Source organism: Xiphophorus hellerii, chromosome 13 (genome assembly GCF_003331165.1).
Source record: "Xiphophorus hellerii strain 12219 chromosome 13, Xiphophorus_hellerii-4.1, whole genome shotgun sequence".
Taxonomy (NCBI): Eukaryota; Metazoa; Chordata; class Actinopteri; order Cyprinodontiformes; family Poeciliidae; genus Xiphophorus; species Xiphophorus hellerii.
Genome location: NC_045684.1, coordinates 4,647,992 through 4,667,071, shown reverse-complemented (window position 1 = coordinate 4,667,071; position 19,080 = coordinate 4,647,992). Strand labels below are relative to the sequence as shown.

Below are 19,080 nucleotides of genomic sequence, written 5' to 3'. Positions count from 1 at the left end.
GTGTCAACTTAGGGAGAAAGATTCAGATAAGTGCAAACACAGAGTAGAGTTGATTGAAATGTTAGAACATAATCTTTATTTCACATATTTTCACATTATTTTAATTGACAAGTGTTCCTTTATTGTTTTCATATTTTTATTTTCATTGCTCTTTCATCTTTTGTTGACACAGCTATTCTATGGACAAACAAGGGACGGGGGAACCAAAAGGGTCAAAGGTTCTTGAGTTTTAAGGATTTTCTTATTTTCTTTCAGGACAGAAGCAGGACTTCAAGCATGAAGGACAAATAATCAGATTCACACAAGGTTGAGAAGAAAACCAGAACAGTTAAAACTGAGACACAGACACAACGAGAAGAAGGAGAGTAAAATATATAGAGAGAGAAAGGGAGGAGGATAGAGCTAGGAAGAGTGCAGGTTCTTGAGTGTCCAGGTGAGAGAGAGACACAGCTGAAGGGTTGTGTGTGTGTGTGTGTGTTTTGGTGTTAGAGTGCTCTTTATTGTTTTATTGTTGCTTTCACTCAGTTCCTACATCTGCATCATCCTCGTTTGGTCTTAAAAGTTTGACTTTTTCATCTCTTTCAGTTGCGTGCTTCAGACTATATTATTCTACAGAATTTCTACTTACCTCTGTTTTTTTACAACAATAATCGTTATCATTGCAGGCCTGCCTCCTGGGTGTACATGAACTATTCCTACAATAACAGTGCATGTCTGGCTTATAGATTCTAGTTTGTTTTTTTTAGAGTGTTCCCCTGCATGTGCATTTTCAGGTGTTGCAACTGTGTGCGTGTGTGTATGTGTGTCTGCATACAGCATCACCTCCATTCTTTTAAGTCTAGTGCATAATTGATTCATTTCTTTTGCTTAGCTCTTTTGCGATTGTATTTTTCCTGAATTTGAGTGATCGTTCTTTGTACATGGCTCATTCCTTGTTAGTCGTTTGTGTCAGTTTGCGTGGGCATTTTGCGTGCGTTGAGTGTGTGAGTCATTCTCGTCTGTCAGCTGGTTTCACAGGACGCTTGGGTTCCTGAAGTTATGGCCGGCGAAGCGAGCCTGGTCGCCCAGCTCCTCCTCGATCCTGAAAAAACAGAGACACAAGTCTTTGGGTTACATTTTTTTTTCTATTTTGACGAATGAAAGGGATCTTTTATGCAAAATTCATATTTTGCATGTTTTTGTGCTTCCATTTGGGTCTCTGCTGCTTCTAAAATCAGCCACAGTGCTTACAAAACCCACCAAGCCGCTTTTTGGCAATAAGTTAATGTTTTTTGGTGTCTGAAAAATGACCCGTTTCAAAAACCTTCTGAATTTTAAGTCACAATCAGCAGGCACTGCCTGTCACCTAACAATCCATCAACAGGATAGGTCAGGAGAGGTAACCCAAACAGAGTGACAGGAGAATCAAAAAAAAGATGCACCTTAGTTAAGAAAAGTCACAACAAGCTTCTGCAGTCTTTCAAAGTTCTGGGCTTTCAGTTGTAGTTGAGAATATCCTTATAATTTAAAGTTCAAGATGCCAAACAAGAAAAAAAAATTATCCACCATACACCGGGCATAAGTCACATAGTTCCATCTCTTGTTAACGCTTGAAAAACTGCAAGCAAGTGTTTGTATTTTTTGATGGTAAGACAAAAAATGCTTTTTATTGGAATATCTTGCAACCAACCTGTAAGCATGTAAAAAGTGCTGCTAGTTGCTATGGAGATCTTGTGGCCTGCAAAGTTGAAAGTTTAATTGTTTATTCCTTCTTCTTACCAGCCCAGGGTTATCTGTCACGTTTCCAGTCCCACAACTCCCATTTAGTAATTGCTCTTACTGTGAAAGTTGTCTTGTTTAGGTAACTTTATATTTATTTGTTGTAATTTCCTGGATGATCAAGGCACATCTTGATTGCCTAAATGACATGTTCTCTTGTTTTTGCATTTATTCGGAGTAAATATTAATTTTTAAAAGTTTCATGATATTGACATGAGTTTGAGTTAGACAAGTCAAACTTTTCGCCAGCGTTTTCTTGCTCCACTGCACAGATTAGCGTTTCTACCTGGCTAATGCCACTCTAAGTCTTTCCAGCCTCCACCTCTCCCATGTGCTTCCACACAACCCAATGGGATTAAATCGCTGAGCCGATCCCTCCTCCTCCTACTCTCCCTGCTCCTTCCAGCCGCTGACTGGTTCGGACGCATGGGGTGACACCAGCGATGCCGTTGACTGTCACGTCAATTAGCTCGGACTCTAAGTACTAAAATAGAGCAGGCACCTATGGAGAAGTGGCTCTGCAGAGCTGCTGCTGTGCCTGATTTGATTTAGGTTGAAAGGTGACATAGAACTGCAGCAATACTGAAGAAAGTTTAGGCATAACAGAATAAAAACTGAAAAATGTGTTGAAATATGTTAGCTCTGCATATTTCAACTTTCCATAAGATTAGTCTATTTTCTCACCCATCTAGAATTATTCGAGATGGGTGTATTATATCTTTGTGGGTGAGGTTTGACATTATTACATTTTGTTTCCCAATCAAGACACAAAAAATGTGGCTTTTTCCAAGAATTGGAGAACTATTATTGTGTGACACTAAATCCAGTCTCACTGTCAAAGAACATTGACAGTAATAGCTCAAATTATCATCTATAAAGCCTTATGGGACACCTAAGATGTGTGAATGGTAGAGTTGAGTCTGCAACCTACTGACCTCATGAGCTGGTTGTATTTAGCAAGTCGCTCAGATCTGCAGGGGGCGCCAGTCTTAATCTGCAATAGAGAACGAAGTTCAGTAAGTTATGGACAAACCAAAAAAAGATGTAAATGAAGTTGGATAAGACCAAATTAACCTTTGGTGAGTCAGAGATGGAGACTTAAATGCACAGATTGAAAAAGCTGCAGTTTATCAAGTCACAGCACAAACCTATCGATTTGTTACTCTGCTGTGAGTTAGCTTAACAATATGTTACTTTTTCAGATTACACAAATACTTTGTAAGAGCAGTGAAGTAATTACCTGTCCAGTACAGAGTCCCACCACCAGGTCGGCAATAAAGGTGTCCTCTGTCTCCCCTGAGCGATGGCTGACCATCACTCCCCAGCCATTGGCCTGAGCCAGCTTGCATCTGAAAGAAAGAGCCAATAGTTTACATCATAACCTAATTTTCATGGGAATAAATACTGCGGCATCTCAACATTTGTGCAGGTTGTGCTGTTGCGCCTTGCAGCACGTCATTTACTCTGAAAGTAGTATGTAGGTAATGTTCAAACTAGGGACATTTTGATTAAAAAAAGAAACATTGTTCTGTTTTTCGATCTTAAAAAGAAGCATGAATTTCTACAAAATAAAAAAGAGAGCTGAGAATAACTTAAACACTCTTAACATATATATATATTACTCTCTTGATATAAATTCTACAGCATAGGTGCTAAAAACTACAGTGAAACTTTCTTAACTTTCTAAATATAAAGGAATTAAATATTTGTTGACTTGTATTTCCTTTTCTAAAAGCAAACAAAACAACTCTTACATCAAAAAAGGCTAAATCCAGTCTTCTGTGTTATCCATGTATTGAATATGAAAATCTCTTAACTAAATGTAAAGGTTTGCACTTTATACAAATATATTATTTACATGACCCCTGACTTTGGTGCAGTTGTTGTTTCACTGTTGAAATATTTAATTGTCTTCATGTACAATAGAGAGAAATTCATAGTCTTCAGCACACAAAATTTATTCTTTTCTCTCCCCGCATAACTGCAGTTTTGCATATATTACCCTCTTAATTGGGTGAGTGCATTAATCACATTATGATTCATTTGTAGCCGCAGGTCATCTGACAAGTTAACAACATAAAAATTAAGATGTCCTCTGAAGCTCCAGGCTTCTCGGGATTTCCACTCAGCCAGCTGAGCTATTAAATATATCAGATTAATGATGCAGGGTGATTTTTTAGGAGATGGAGCCAATACATCACTAATAGTGTCATTGGTTCTGTTTGTCACTTAATCTTCCTCACACCCTCTTCTCTCCTGCTGCTGGACTCAATGATTGATAGTTTCATAAGGCTGAGTGACGTTATGTCAGGTCTCAAATGAATGACACACACAGTCAGAGGAAGAGTGCATACTACTGTGTGAAGGCGGCTAAAAAAGAAACAAGAAAACAACGATCCCACCTTGAGGAATAATTTAAATGAACAGAAAACAATTGGTTTGATTAAGTTTGTGTTTCTGATTTCTCATTATTATCTCAAGATTGGCACTGCTGACAGCGACCTGACTAATTCTGAGTTTGTTTGCAGGACTGATTGATGAGACGACACAGAAACCTTTATGACTCAACAAGGTCAGAGCCTCCATAAGGTGCTTCTGTTTGTTCCTTTTCATTTCACAGAAGAGTGAGTTCAGGTTGAATGTCTCCAATCTATTTGCATAAACACTGCATAAAAGTACTCAAATTAAAAGGCAGCTTTTTGGGATGTTTGTTATATTTACGATTATTCTGCAGCAATAAAATGTATATTTATGCTGGGCTTTTTACATTATTACCAACAGACCCACAAATTAGTCTAAAGCTGTCTAGTACATTACTAAATATTGGCTAATTATTGAGTCCTTGTAGCCTTACACAAACTAAAATAAACAAATACATAGATAACCATGTCCTAATTTAGTGTTTTCCAACCCAGATCCATAGTCCTGCATGTTTTTGATGTTTCTCTCCTTTTCTTCACCTGATTCAGATGACTGCAGTTCAGCAAAAGCTTGCTAATTACCCATCAATTAAACTTGTTTATTTCATTGCAGCAGCTATGACAAGTGCAGCAAACCTGCAAGCATTCAATAAATCAATGGCTAAGAAACATCTGTTTTCATTCTGCACATAAAACAGAGTGTCATGATCTTTGGGTGTTTGGGTTTTAGTTTTCATACACAACATGGTTTTATTGGCCTTATCAGTTAATTCATGTGTGTTTTTCCGTTTTTAGGTTCTTCTGTCTGTGCATGTTGGCTTGTTCTCGTTTGTTCGTATTAGACTTTTTTCCTTTTGGTTTGTAGATCCTTCTGTGTCTTGTTCAGCTCTAACTTGGAACAGCTGTTGCCAATCCCACTGATTAAGCTCACCTGAATCCCATAAATCTCCACCATTACCTCACTAGATAAGCTCACATGTTTTCATTGTTGGCTCCATCTGTTACATATTGTTGGTCAAGTCTTTGCTTTTTTTTTGCCCCCTTTTAAATGCCGCAATATAAAACACAAAGATCTTACGAATGAAATATAGTAAATATTTATAGATTCTGTTACTTTCCTACAAATTGAAGAAAAAGTTACAATATGAAGAGATATTTCACAACGCTCCAAAGAAAAACAACAAGAAAAGGGTTAAATAATTTTTAAAAAGCAGACGTACGCCTGTATAGCTTCAGTGACCGAGCCAATCTGGTTGACTTTGAGCAGCAGGCAGTTGCAGGCTCGCTCCTCTGCAGCTTTCTCTATCCTTTTTGGGTTGGTCACTGTCAAGTCGTCTCCAACAACCTGAATCCCCACCTGGGCCGTCAGACGGGACCAGGCCTCCCAGTCGTCCTGGTCAAATGGATCCTCGATGGAGACCACTGGGAGGAAACAGGGAGAGATGATTTAGTCCAGGGGTGTCAAACTCCAGTCCTCAAGGGCCAGTGTCCTGCAACTTTTAGATGTGCCTCTGCTGCACCACACCTGAATAGAATAATTAGGTCATTAGCAAGGCTCTGGAAAACTGATCTACACAGGAGGTCATTAAGCCATTTCATTCCAGTGTTTTGTACCTGTGGCACATCTAAAAACTGCAGGACAGCGGCCCTTGAGGACTGGAGTTTGACACCTGTGATTTAGTCTGTAAGGAAAGTAAAAAGGATTTTGTATTTTATTATTTGTCAAACAGAAAGTGCTGCACCTGGGTAATTATTGACAAAGCTTTGGTAGATGTCAGCCAGCTCTTCTCCGCTGATGTGTCGGGATGAATCCGGAGGGGATTTGAAGTCCAGATCGTACTTCCCCTCACGGTAAAACTCGGAGGCGGCCACATCCATCCCGACTACAACCTTTTCGGTGAAGCCTGCTTTCTCAATGGCAGTCTGCAGTAAGTCCAGGGCTGAGAACCGAATGAGACAATATAAAAAGGTCAAGACATTAATGCTTAAAAGCAGAATGGCCTTATTTTCAACTACATTTCCATCCTCACCTTCACTGTTCTCCAAGATGTTTGGAGCAAATCCTCCTTCATCTCCAACATTAATAGCATCTTGACCATATTTCTCATGAATCACGCCCTTCAGCGTGTGGTAGAGCTCGGATCCTATCCTCAGGGCCTCTCTGAAAACCAAACCACGGGAACAGGAAGATGAAAACATGCTGATAGACAACAAATGTAAATCAAAATGGATGACAAAAAGCAAAGCGCATTTCTTACTTGAAAGACTCGGCCCCAACAGGCAGAACCATGAACTCCTGCATGGCAAGTTTGTTTCCTGCATGAGATCCTCCATTTATCACATTAAAGGCCTGGAAGGACAAAGAATAAAATTTCTTTGAAAATCCAGCTAAATGAACGTTTTACGTTAAAATATTTTCATCCGACTGTTGTAGACACTCTATAATGTGATTGAGACCTACAGGAACCGGCAGCACAAGTTCGGTGTTTCCAGCTAAGTCAGCTATGTGGCGGTACAAAGGGACGTCCTTCTCTGCTGCACCGGCTTTACAGATGGCGAGGGATACTCCCAAAATGGCATTGGCCCCAAACTTAGCTGTTTGACATGCCAGATGATTGGAAAAGACAGGAGTAAGTATCAAAACGTCTTGCAAAACTTTATTTTTGAAAGAATAACAATGTTAAATTTCCATTTTCTTTTTACTTTTAATATATTATCAGATATTTCAGGCATATGCATAAGAAGTTTTGCTAATTTATATTTTTAGGCTCTTATGTTGTTTTTCACATTGGAGCAGATATATTTTTTTGAGAGGGAAAGCACAAAAGGTTTTTTTTTTTTTTTAATGGCACAAATGGAATATTTAGTATTCAGGATGTGAGTTTAGATTAACAGCTGCTAACGGTTATGTCAACTACTAATGAGAGAATTGATTTTAATTTGTTATTATGCGTCTTTTATTATTTATCTACAACTGTTGTGTAGAAGTCGACAAAACAAGGGATGGGATTTAAACGTGAATTTTCTCTGAATAAAATTGATTTGGTTAAAAGTTGACAAACTAAAAGTTTATGTCTATTTGTCATTTCTATGAATCGTAACTTACTAACAAGACAATGGTGCTTGAATTTATAGTCTAAAAAGTATAAATATTTTTGCTTACATTTTTGTAACTTAGGGTACAATAAAGGCAAAGTAATCAGAAATATAATTATTTATCCAATAAAGTTAGCTTTATTATTGCTATCATAGAACCTAAATAAGCTGAATCCTTCTTTGTCATTCTCTGCCAATTATTCCCTACTGATTAATTTTGTCAGGTTTATTGTACCTACTAATATTAATTTCTTCCTACAACCCATTTTCATGGCTGTTGGCTGTGCTTCCAGAAATGATTACTTGTTCTGTTAGGAAGATGAAATAAATTCAGAGCGAATTTATTAATCAAACATGTGAGTTGGTGTTCTCCGAGCCAAAGCAATCTATTTGCTCTGTCTTATTACCGTCTGTATTTATGCAGCTTATTGCTCTGCAAAGGACTCTGTGACAAATGAGCCTTTGGTGCAAACAGTTTTTAAAATATGTGCGAGCTGCTGAACACGAGAGAGTTCCAGCTGGCTGGTACAGGCTGATGGTGTGGTATAAGTCATTCTGTTGTGTTTTGACTCACATTTGTTTTCTGTGCCATCCATTTCAATCATCGTGTTGTCCAACTGCTCCTGCTCCACCACACTGATGCCCTGCAGACAGCAAAGGAAACTTGGTAAACAAAATTGCATCATAAAGTTACAGGTTTTGAAAAGACTTTAACAGTTAATGCTTAAATTAGTTTGACTTTTTTTTTAGGTAATTCAGAACTTATTTACACCGACTTACTATGTCAGAAATCACCTATTTATTAACTTTCTTTAATAACTATTTTTATTCTTAACGTGGCTGAATTGTTAAACTTTTGACTTGTTTGTGCTGTTTTTTTAAATTAGAAATAATTCCGATATTATTGAACTGGAGTGCATGGAAATGGGTATGAATTTAACATGTTTGTATTTTGGCAAAAAATTCGGAGTAGTATTACTGTTTTCAGTTAATGCTATGTAAATGAACTGCGTCAAATTTACTTGAATTAGCAATGAAACAGGTTAAAAGCATGAAAGTTTGTAAAAATTGGGAAATAAAACAAGTTTTTATATGAGGGAAATTATTCAGTTTGCATTGCTTCTGGTATCAAAAATGTCCTGATATCACAATTCCTCTAACTCTCATGATATCATTATCTTCATTTTTGCAGCACTGTTGCCATTCTTTAGTGTTACTGTTCTCCCATTCTTACTCTCTTCAGTCAGTTCATCCCGATGTCTCCAAGGCAGAAAACTTTTTACAGCTCTAATTATGTAAGACCCATACATTTTCAATCATTACCTCCTCAAAAGCTTAAATGTTCTTCAATGGGGGAAATATTACATTTCCAAAAACTCTCTGGCATATCCATAATTTCTAAGAAATGTGTTAATTGCCTTCACATTGGTTCATGTGTTTCTACATTTGAACCTTGAGAGCTTTATGTTTGCTGTGAATTAATATTATTGCTAATGAGTATAAAAAATGTTTTGATGACTTACAGAGGCTATGAGGGCTGGCGCCAGAGAATCATTAATGTGCCCAACTGCCTTCAAAACACCTAAAGCGCAAAATGAAGAAAAAGAGAGTTTTACAGAATAATAAGTTCCAACACATATTAGACACAAGGTTGCAAACTTAAATGTTATAAATATTTTTGTTACTTTTTTGCTATTACTTTTATCCCTAATCTACATTTCAAATTAATAGAATAACAAAAAAAGGGTTTCAAGCTTTCTCTGCAGAAGCTTTAAGATTTTTTTAAACCTGAATGTTGAATTACTTTATGCAGCACTGAGTTTTTGTTGATAGTAATTGAACATAGATGCCCAGCTGATTTGTCCTCTTACCTTTTCCCTTAAAACGGCTTTTATCGCCATCTCGGAGCTCCAGAGCCTCGTAGATCCCTGTGGAAGCCCCACTGGGCACTGCAGCCCTAAATAGACCTGAGAAACAGATGAAAAAACGGGTTTAAAATTATTAAATGTCATGGAAAGTGCTCGAATCAATAGGCATATCGGACAGAAAATACATATTCGGTACAGCCTCTCCTCTACCCGTAACCTTGAGAATGTCCTTGTATCTTTTCCCAAACTTCAGTTTCAAGCATTTATTGATATTTTATCTTAGTCACTATGTCATAGTTAAATTGATTATGCTGTTGGCAACTAAATCATAAATACATTTTTTTCATTTTGTTTCTCCAAGTCAAAGAACCTCTTTCTGTGCGAAGATCCACTTCCACAGTGGGGTTTCCCCTGGAGTCCAGGATCTCCCTGGCAACAATGCTGACGATCGACATCCTGAGGGTCAAAGAGACTGACTGGCATTATCAATCATAAATGGACTGTAAATCAAGGCAGCAAAAATTATTTCAACTGAATGCAAACAAGTAAAAACTGCAGCTGTAAAAGAAACTTGTTGTGGTCTTTAGACCACATGCATGAGGCAGATCAGATACTAAAACATTAGTGTGACAAACCAAGAAAGACTGATCTTCTTTGTCATGCTATATTTTGAAGTTTGAGTAAAATTATTTACGTATTTATTTATTTAATACTTTGTTTCTGTAATAGGTCAATGGATTTGTTTTGTGTGTTTGTTTAGGAAATGTAACAGATTATGACCATATGAATTTACAGCTTGCAGTTTTTTATTTAAAAGCAAATGAACTGAATGTCTTTGTGAGAATTCAATATAGCAATGCCCTACATTGAATCAATAATACACTCAACAGTAACTGCAGTTAAAAGATATGCATCATAAAAGGATTTAGGATTTTACCACCACTTAAATTGTTTTCAGTGATACGTTATCTTTATAATGGTCTGCATAATTTGAAGAAACAAAGGACGCGGCATACCCAGATTCACAGGATGAAACTGAACTGAGACAATGCTGCTTTCTAAAATATAAAGCAAGAAGAAAAGCTTTGTATAAAATTCAACCTTATGCATATTCACTTTTGTGTTGTATTCACAGTATCTTTATGTTTCCGCTGAACCTGTTTACTTCTTCAGCTTTTTGCATCCCAGGAGAGAGATCTCGGAAACTCTTGCAGCACAAATGCATTCTAGATGCATTGTGTGGTGCCAGTCTTCACCCTTGGAAAAACAGCTCAGCCACTAGAGCTTTCACCTAAATAGGTCACAGCATCAACGCACATCTCTCTCAAAAATCCAGCAAAATCTTCATGCAAGACTTACAAAGCAGTGCAATACAATACAATTTAAAGCCAGACCATTCATCTACTTTTGCTGTTTATACACATTTTATCCAAGACTTTTCTCCTTTTAGATCATTAATGCACTTAGCCAGTTCTGTGTTTGCTGCAGAGAAGGTTTATTTTTAGCAACATGACAACAAAGCTCAGCATAGTAAATGAAAAAGATTTTGCCGTAAACATTTTTCAGAAGAGAACATAGTTTAAAAAACAAGAAAGAGAAAAAGAAATCAAAGGACAAAACTTGATGTTGTTAGCTGGCTAATGTAGCTTTCTTGGAGTGACAGGACAGTGACAGAAAGTTGTCTCTGAATACATACAATCCAAGATGGCTGTTTTGGATTGCACAAACTAGCGCAAGTTGCAGAAACAGTGCAAGCAAAATTGTACAATCTACTTGTGCGCATGTTGTTCTACTGTTAAAATGAAGAGAAATATTTTCCTTTTGGCTCTGTTAGGAGTTAGTCTGCCCTTCCTCTTCTGGGATGCGACAGTATTACTAGATCATAGCGCTAACTTCTGAGACAAATCGAACATAACAGTTTTTTCTGATATGAGAGATGAGAAAGAACACTTGAGAAAATTGAAGAAGTTAGATTGACTTCCCAGCTGGGCTTTTCTTTCTCTGCTTTCGTCCAGAATCACCTCTTGTCACTTTACATCCAATTCTAGCATTCACTTTAAAGTACAACATGAAAGGAGCAGCTTCTTTGTGACTGACTGAAGTACCTTACATATCAGGATTAAAAATGCATTAATTCTCTTTGATGATGCTTTTTAATTTTATTTTTTGTACTGCCATGAAATTATTAACCTGCAAAAACCTGCTACAGTAATGGAACCTGTACCTTCAATGCCATTTCAGTTTGATTATCTGTGCTTTCCTCCGTGGGTGTTTGCCCATTGATATTCCAAACACGTAGAACTGTAACTGCGGCAGTATGTCAAGAAAGTCCTTTTATGCTGCTCTTGTCCCTCTTTGCTGTATGAATACTTTATCGATCTGTGAGCTAAAATTGGCTGGTAGCTTGCAGAAGCCTGGCACCGAGGCTGTATTTTTCAATTGCACTGACAGAAAGATGGAGAATCAAAAACAAGGTCCACTCCTTTTCTGTCCTCACTGCTTCACAATATATCTGTAAGAGTAGCACTTTGTATTTTGCCAATTAAGATCTTAAATCAAAGTTTAGGCAGAAAAGCTTTTTTAGTTTTTATCAGACTGTGTCTGGTCAAAGCTTGTGGGAACATTCATTGGAAGGAAATTAGATTGCTTTTTGTGATTCTTTTACACTGAAGATTTAGAAATTTCTCTAGAAAAACAAAGGTGGGACATTTGTGTTGTAGCATGCGACTTCAGAGGTTTTGTTGCTGCAACAAAAATAGCTAAATGTTTTTGATACCATGATCTGTAAATATGTTTCAGAAAATAAAACCACTTGGTTCATATCCAGTACAAGTAAGTTTTATGACAAAAACCCTGAATGTAAATGAAAAGATTTACATTCAGATTTACATCCAACACCAACCCTGTCAATGGCCTGACGGACCAAAGGTTTCATATTTTTTACTCAAAACACCTTAAATAAATACACAATTATAGCAAAGGGTTTAAATACACTCATCATAACCCTGGATATAATATTAATTTTAGCCTTCTAGCGACCTTTCAGAATGTTTTCTTTGACTGGATTGAAGAAATGCACAGACCTAGTTTTTAAGCAGAGCATTTCAGAGACGTGTTAGTCTGCTTCATTTTTATACATTTTTAGGATTGTTTTCCTGTTGGAAGACCCAATTCTTTAGGTTTCAATTTTGATCTTATGTGAAGTTAAAAAACTTAGTAAAATTCTTCTTTCAGCTCTTAAATCATGCTTAACATCTGGTACATTCCTGTTAAGTTTAAAGTATTCACCTTGGGCACTTTAAACATACTTCTTCTCATTTTGGCCAAACAATTAAATATTTGACCATAAAATATTCCTGACACTTTCCATGTGGTCAACTAAATATTTAAGTTTACCCTAAAAGTGTCCATTTTCCTAAGGTCATTGCTGGCTTGGGTTTTTCCTGGACTTACTAGCTAATTTCCTTTCATCAAAGCAAGTTTGGCTCAAATGGCAGAAACTTGGACACAATGTAATGGTTTGCAATAACTGACAAAAGCAAATTCCCAACCTTTACTCTTTAAATAGCACAAATATATGCTCAAAATAAACTCTAACTTGGTTCACATTATTAATATCTTAATGTGGCAATACGGAATCATTCTTTAGTTTTCTTTAATCTTTTATGACTTAATATATTTGTATTTTTATGATCAAATAGGCAATTTTTAGAATACTTTTTGGATCACCTGAAAAATGTTAAAGCATTTTTTCTAACTTCTACATTTTTGCATGAGCCAAATCTAGAATATATGTGTCAAAGCACTTTGTTATTTTCCTTCATCAGCCTAAATTCAAGCAAAACCTTCCTGATAATATTAAACTCTATTTAATGTGATTGTTTTTATTGCTCATTCCTACTTGTCTCCCATATAAAAACTTTCTCTGGTAACATAAATTTGTTCACCCTAAAAAAATGCCTTTTGACCACTCAATTCCCATCTTTATTGAAGTTTTTAAAGCACTTAAATAAATTTAACTCCAGTTTTAAAATCTGTTAGCTTTCTGCTGATGGTTAAGTGCAGTTATGAGAGCCTATAAATTCTTTCTCACTCACCTATTGTAAGTCACAGCGCCTGAACAGGTCAGGGAAAAGAGTGATGAGTAAATGGTGCTCAGCTGAAGAAAAAGGCAGAGAAGGTGCCTTCAGAATTTGCTTGGTCAGAAGTGAAAGTAATTGATGTGTGGGTGGATTTTCTCTACAGGCAACCATTCATTTTATGGATACTGGTTCTCTGTTCCTTTTTGGTGATCCTCTGAGGCCCCACCCTGCCGTATTGCAGAGTCTTCCCAAACAATTCCACCTAAGGGTGGAGCAGCACTGCATGAGACATCAACAAAGAGATTTTGCATTTCCTAATAAATTATCTGCTTGATTAATAACTTTCAGGTGGTGATAAACACCAAGGAAACCAAAGACTCAGCTGAACCGTTTTCATATATCTAAATTATGCAAAAACTGCTCATAAGTGTGTTTTAATCTTGTTTAGTTACATTTATTACCTCTTCTTCCGCATGCAATTCAAGTACAACATGCATCTCAATGAAGTTTAAACTTTACCCTCTGAAGAAAGCATAATTCCATTGTCACTGAGTCAGTCATGCATGCATTAACATCACTGGCATCCTGCTGCAATTTGCACCATCTAATATACATAAACACATGTTCTCTCCTCCTAATCTGTCACCATTCTCAATCAGGTTATTGCCTAATCAATCTCATCTTTTTTCCATCCTTCTTTCTTTCTCCTTTTTTTCCACATCCCCCCTGTGTTTCTCACTCTTTGCTGTTTGTACACGTTGCTGTGTGTTACGTAAGCTCTACAGCAGCAGCAGAGAGGGAGGGAGGACACTCACGAACTCATCAAACCACACCTAACAGGGACTGCAGCGCTCAGCAGAAAAGATACCAGCACTGATCGGATGGAGAAAAAACTCCTTATAGGCCAACACAAGTGGGTGAAGCAGGGATGGAGTGATACGGAGGTGATTAGTTCAAATAAGTAAGGGGAGGATAGGAATAGCAACAATATCTATCTGCAAGGAAGACTAAATAAAGGAGGCAAAGATATTGTAGATGTGGTTAAAATAATACTACTAGAATAAAGTACAACAAGAATAGAAAGAACAATGTATATTTCAATTAACATCAAAGACACAGGTAGTTCACACCAAACTCTGACCCCACCACCTGAATTTCACTGTTAAATCAAGATTTAAGATCTTCTTTCGATCTGTAACAGTCTGGCAATTGCTTAAGCCTCGGTTTCTTGTTAGCTCACAAGATTGGTCTTCTGCTGCTGTAGCCTGGGCTCCTTCACAATTTAAAATCTTGGTGTTTCATATGGTGTTTTTCACACTTTGACTATCTTTTAACAATTGATTATTTTAATCTCTGTTGCTTTTACTAAAATCTCAGTCCAGTCTGTACAGTCACCTCTGATGTCACCAAGGCATTTTTCAGCACACAAATGCCACAAATAAGATTTCTTCATTTTTGGACCATTTTTTGTGAACCCCAAAGATGGTTAAAAGACTGGATCTTCTGTAAAGTAATGTAGGGAGGATGTAATCTTGTAAATATAGTAGAGTTATATTACTTTTGTCACTGTAAACAAGACACCAGGTTAACTTTTTCTTGCATATATTTTCATTGCCATTAGACCTAAAAATCTGACATATTACCCAAATATTAGAGTTTAACAGCAATTAAAATGAAAGAACTCAAAAGTCCAAGGTAATATCCGTTAACAAGACTTTTACTGGTCTTCCAGCATTAAATTATTTACAGTAAAAATAATGTGATTTTTTTTCTTCTTTAGGCACAACAAACTAAGCAACAAATATTGTAATCCTTATTATTAATATTAGAATATAAAATTTTATGCCAGTCATAAAGAACACGATTGATAGATTTGTTTCTTAACCTTTGCCATTACTTTCTCTTTAGCTAATTTTGTACTTGTTTGTCTTAAAATTAATTAATACAACTGAGGAACAAAACCCATTTAACCTCTTACATGATGACTTTTTGTTGGTCATATATAGAAAGCATTCATGAAAACGTCCTCTAATATCCAGAAACAACTGGCTTCTGCGCAGTTTATTTCATTTATATTGAGCCAATTGACAACAAATGCAACCTGAATCATTTTGCCAGGCAAGACATCCAAATTTATAACAATTTAAGTCTAAATTTGGATGAAATCAGATTTTGACATAAGACTAAGATCCAATCTTGCAGTCCAATCCAATCTGAACTGTATAACAATACAGTCAAATTAGGTTGCTCATGTAATGTTGATACATAAAAGTACATCTAACGAAGCCCAGCCAATTGCATCAAATCATCAACTTTGATGCAATTGCTCGTTACCTCCGAATAAGCAATTGGCGACTGTGGAAAGGAAGAACTCCATTTTATTAACATTAAACAACCTCTAGCCAAACCAGGCTCAGTACTGTGTGTGCATTCAGCTGACATGAGCAACTGATTGTTGAAATGATGAATGTGCTCTAGGATATTAATTAAATAATCATCATTTGTTAGATCTGACCAAATCTGTATCATAAGAGGGTTTATTTTTTGACTCATTTCTAATAGTTGTTTTTCCAAACATTTTTTTGTTTCACTTTACAATATACAATAGTGTGCAGCATTGTTAAAAGCCAGCAAAGAAAATTATTGGGTATTTTGATATTTAATTAAAAAGGCCAATAGGGTTCAGACATGTTAGCCCCACAGCTATTCAGTTTACTCAAGTCTTATAGGATATTCAGACTAACAGTTGGTTAATATTAACTGGAACAATTTAATAAAGAGTAATGCAATAAAACACAAGTGGGGAATGCATGAAGACCATTTGATCAAATAAAACCAAAGCAAAGCTGTGTTGAATTCTTGATTTGCTTACATTTTATTAGATCACTTCTTACTTAAATGTTTTATATTTTGTGGTTTCTTCCAGAAAAAAATGCAGAACATGTAGCTTTTCAATTCAAAATAGTAATTAATCAATAAGGTGTCAAGACAAGGAGCATGTGTGAAATAAGAGAGCTAAAATCAAAATTTGGATGCAGGGGTTTCAAAAAAATCAGCAGGAAATGAGCACTCAAACATGGCTTTGCATATTTGTCAAAACGAAAGGAAGAGTTTCCCTGGAAATGGGAATGGCCAGCAGGAAGGAGAGAGGGAGGGAGGGAATGATGAAGGACAAAATGGAGAGGAAGAGGAAATGAGGCAGAGTGAGGCAGAAATGGAAGGATCACAAGAAGAGGAAAGACATGGATAAATAATTAAATGACCATATATGGCTGTAGAAGAGTGGAGAGATGGAGGAATGTGGAGAGGAGAAGAAAATGGGCAACAGAACTGTGGCATATGGCGCATCAACATGCACACACATGCACAAACACACAACTACATGTATATATTGACATAAATAGATGAAAGGGGTTTTATTTATATTACTAATACTATAATTAGTACTATTTCTTGCTCTGACTGTCACAAATGAAGATAAACAAGAACACTGACTAAGGAAAATAATCATCTGTATTCATCATTTTAAGACTAATCATGGTCACCAGAATGTCACTAATGATTCAGTTAAACTACTTTTAACATGATTATTGTCCTAGCTGAGTAAATTAACATTAATCATATGTTCTATTTTCTTATATGATTTCTACTTGATAAAATCTAAATGTAGAATATCTTTTCTGTTCATTATTAGAATTTAATGAAGGGGTTTTACACAGACTGTGTTTTCCAGGTGTCTCAATAACTATGAACAGGGCTTTACCTGCTTTTACAAAACAGTTCAGTCATCAGCAGAAGGTAAAAATATAAATTTCTCAAAAACGATGCCAGTAATGCTTGTTTTCATTCAACAAATTTATATCACTAAGGACTAATTTGTTGAAATAAAAAAAACAGATGGTGCATCTCTGCAACCAGCTGCCATTTAGCTGTGGATAGAGAAGAGGGAAGGCCCAAATCATATCAGTAAACTAACTGTAGTCATGTGGAAATTACATAGAAGAACCAGAGAAACATGATAAAAATCTAGAATTTTACATGATTGAAAAACCAGATGTTTATTAGGGTTAGCTATTGTAGAGCTAAGGCTTTCCAGATGTCATCCAAATCAGTGTGTGTTAGCTAAACATTTTCAAAATGGTTTGTATATTCTCAAACATATTGCTAAAGTCCATATCTACATACTTTACTGGTAAAGTTACCATATTTCCTCTTATTCTGCTTTTTAAATTGAACATCAAAGACAATATTAGTAAAATTAAGACTTATATAAAGTTATAAAAAAAAACTTAACCCAGTGTGAAAAAGATTCAAGTGTTTGTGATGAGTAGCAACAAGCTTTTTTTTCTTCTTTCAGCCACATAAGAGGATCTTAAAAGTATTGAATCCACAGAAAATTTACTGAGCTTTGACTAGGTCACTCAAAAACCTTAATTTTAATTAATGTGTTGACATTTTCCTTCAAGATTTTCTGCTCAAGAGCAAAAGTTATCATGACATGGGCCCACTACATAATGTTTCTCCAGCATTTAGTGCATATGTCTATATATATTTTTTCTTTAACAAAATATAAATATTGCAAACTCACATTATGTTAATTTGTCTTTATGGGCTTAGCTACCTTTTCTAAAATTCAGGCATGTTGTTATAAACTTATTAATCAAGTCACTTTTGATAGCTTTACCTGAATGTATTGATGATCTATAGGAAGTGTTTCAGTACAACCAAGCATATTTCTCTGAGACTCAGAGATGCCTATACTCTCACGTATTCCTGCCCCATCTTCAAACACAATTAGAAACCAGAGACCTGGGCATTATTGACTGCAGGATCCCATCTCATGCACACACACTGCAGGCAAGAATCACATGAGCAAACACCAGCCATTTTCCAAAAAGTCAGAGGATATTCAGGTCAGTCTTCCTGTAAGCTACATTGCCACCTTCTAACACACACATACACACATGAATGCATCAGCCCTCACACACTATATTTCTACTGCCACAACACTCATAAACAAATCATCCCTCTTCAACTACAAGGACACACATTAACACCAAGAAACTGCATGTCACATAAACACACACATACACCCCTTTCTGGGCAGCTTACATGAAAAGAGAACATCTGAACTTGACAGCAAAATGCATAGTAACGCAAAAATGCACACACACACACGTATTGTTTTCTTCATCCTTTCTCTCCTATCAGACACATTCAAGCATACTGAGAGCTCAAACTGACACACAGCCACACACTGTGCACGTACAAGGAGGCGCACACATGTACGCTCTCATGTCTCTCTCTGCACCCACAAAATTCCCTTGACAGCCATTTTCCAAACATGCATGAAGCTGCAACACACACAGTGACACCTCAAATATCTCACAACACACACACGCATGCATTTTTTTAATTATGTCTGCTTTACGCAGCATGAAGCCCACATGAAAACTAAAAAGGAATAAATAGCAATGGAGAATGACAAAACCCAATAAAGAAGAGGATAAGAAAAACAGCGAAAATCCTGCCTTTACCTGCCACCCGTGAGTGTGTGAGTGTGTGTGTGTGTTCTGCCTTGCACGGCAATGGAGAAAATACTGGAGAGGCTGAGCGATGAGAGAGGGAGAGGAGGAAAACAGGAGGGGAGGAGGAGGGGGTGAGATGTGTGACGGAGGGGGGGAGGGGAGATGACTCAGAAGGGAGATGGAGGGAAGAAGATGAGTGTTAATTAAAAAAAGAGAAGATGGACCAAGGGTTTGGATGAAGGGATAAGGACAGGGTGCAGAGGCTCGATGTCCAACAGTGGTGGTAAAAATAGATGATGGGTGGACAGCTTCTTGTCTCCCAGTGTCT

The 19,080-nt window shown here is 36.6% G+C and overlaps 1 protein-coding gene across 4 annotated transcripts; it reads right to left on the bottom strand.

Annotated features, from left to right (window-relative positions):
* Positions 1-53: 53 nt before the first annotated feature.
* Positions 54-18,876, bottom strand: LOC116731102 (gamma-enolase). 4 transcript variants are annotated; one of them, XM_032580612.1, is made up of 15 exons: positions 18,762-18,805; positions 13,411-13,486; positions 13,240-13,301; positions 9,513-9,598; positions 9,146-9,241; positions 8,798-8,856; positions 7,849-7,918; positions 6,640-6,773; positions 6,437-6,528; positions 6,209-6,339; positions 5,921-6,118; positions 5,399-5,600; positions 2,999-3,107; positions 2,694-2,752; positions 119-1,081 (listed from the first exon to the last, which is right to left on the bottom strand). In XM_032580612.1, exons 4-15 carry the CDS (start codon positions 9,595-9,597, stop codon positions 1,012-1,014), a joined length of 1,305 nt encoding a protein of 434 aa, XP_032436503.1. In that variant the 5' UTR covers position 9,598; positions 13,240-13,301; positions 13,411-13,486; positions 18,762-18,805; the 3' UTR covers positions 119-1,011. The 4 variants fall into 4 exon arrangements, with proteins under 4 accessions (XP_032436501.1, XP_032436503.1, XP_032436502.1 ...); XM_032580610.1 differs by lacking the exon at positions 18,762-18,805 and having other exon boundaries at positions 54-1,081; positions 13,411-14,878; XM_032580611.1 differs by lacking the exons at positions 13,240-13,301; positions 13,411-13,486 and having other exon boundaries at positions 18,762-18,876.
* Positions 18,877-19,080: the final 204 nt, after the last annotated feature.

What these genes read in the sequence shown, in the direction of transcription:
- LOC116731102 (XM_032580610.1), bottom strand. Translation starts at nt 13,509, where the DNA reads ATGCAGTGCTGCTCCACCCTTAGGTGGAATTGTTTGGGAAGACTCTGC. An exon ending in GGATGGCACAGAAAACAAAT is followed by an intron (nt 6,774 to 7,848) that starts GTGAGTCAAAAC and finishes CATGTCAAACAG; the next exon opens with CTAAGTTTGGGGCCAATGCC. An exon ending in AACTTGTGCTGCCGGTTCCT is followed by an intron (nt 6,529 to 6,639) that starts GTAGGTCTCAAT and finishes TTGTCCTTCCAG; the next exon opens with GCCTTTAATGTGATAAATGG.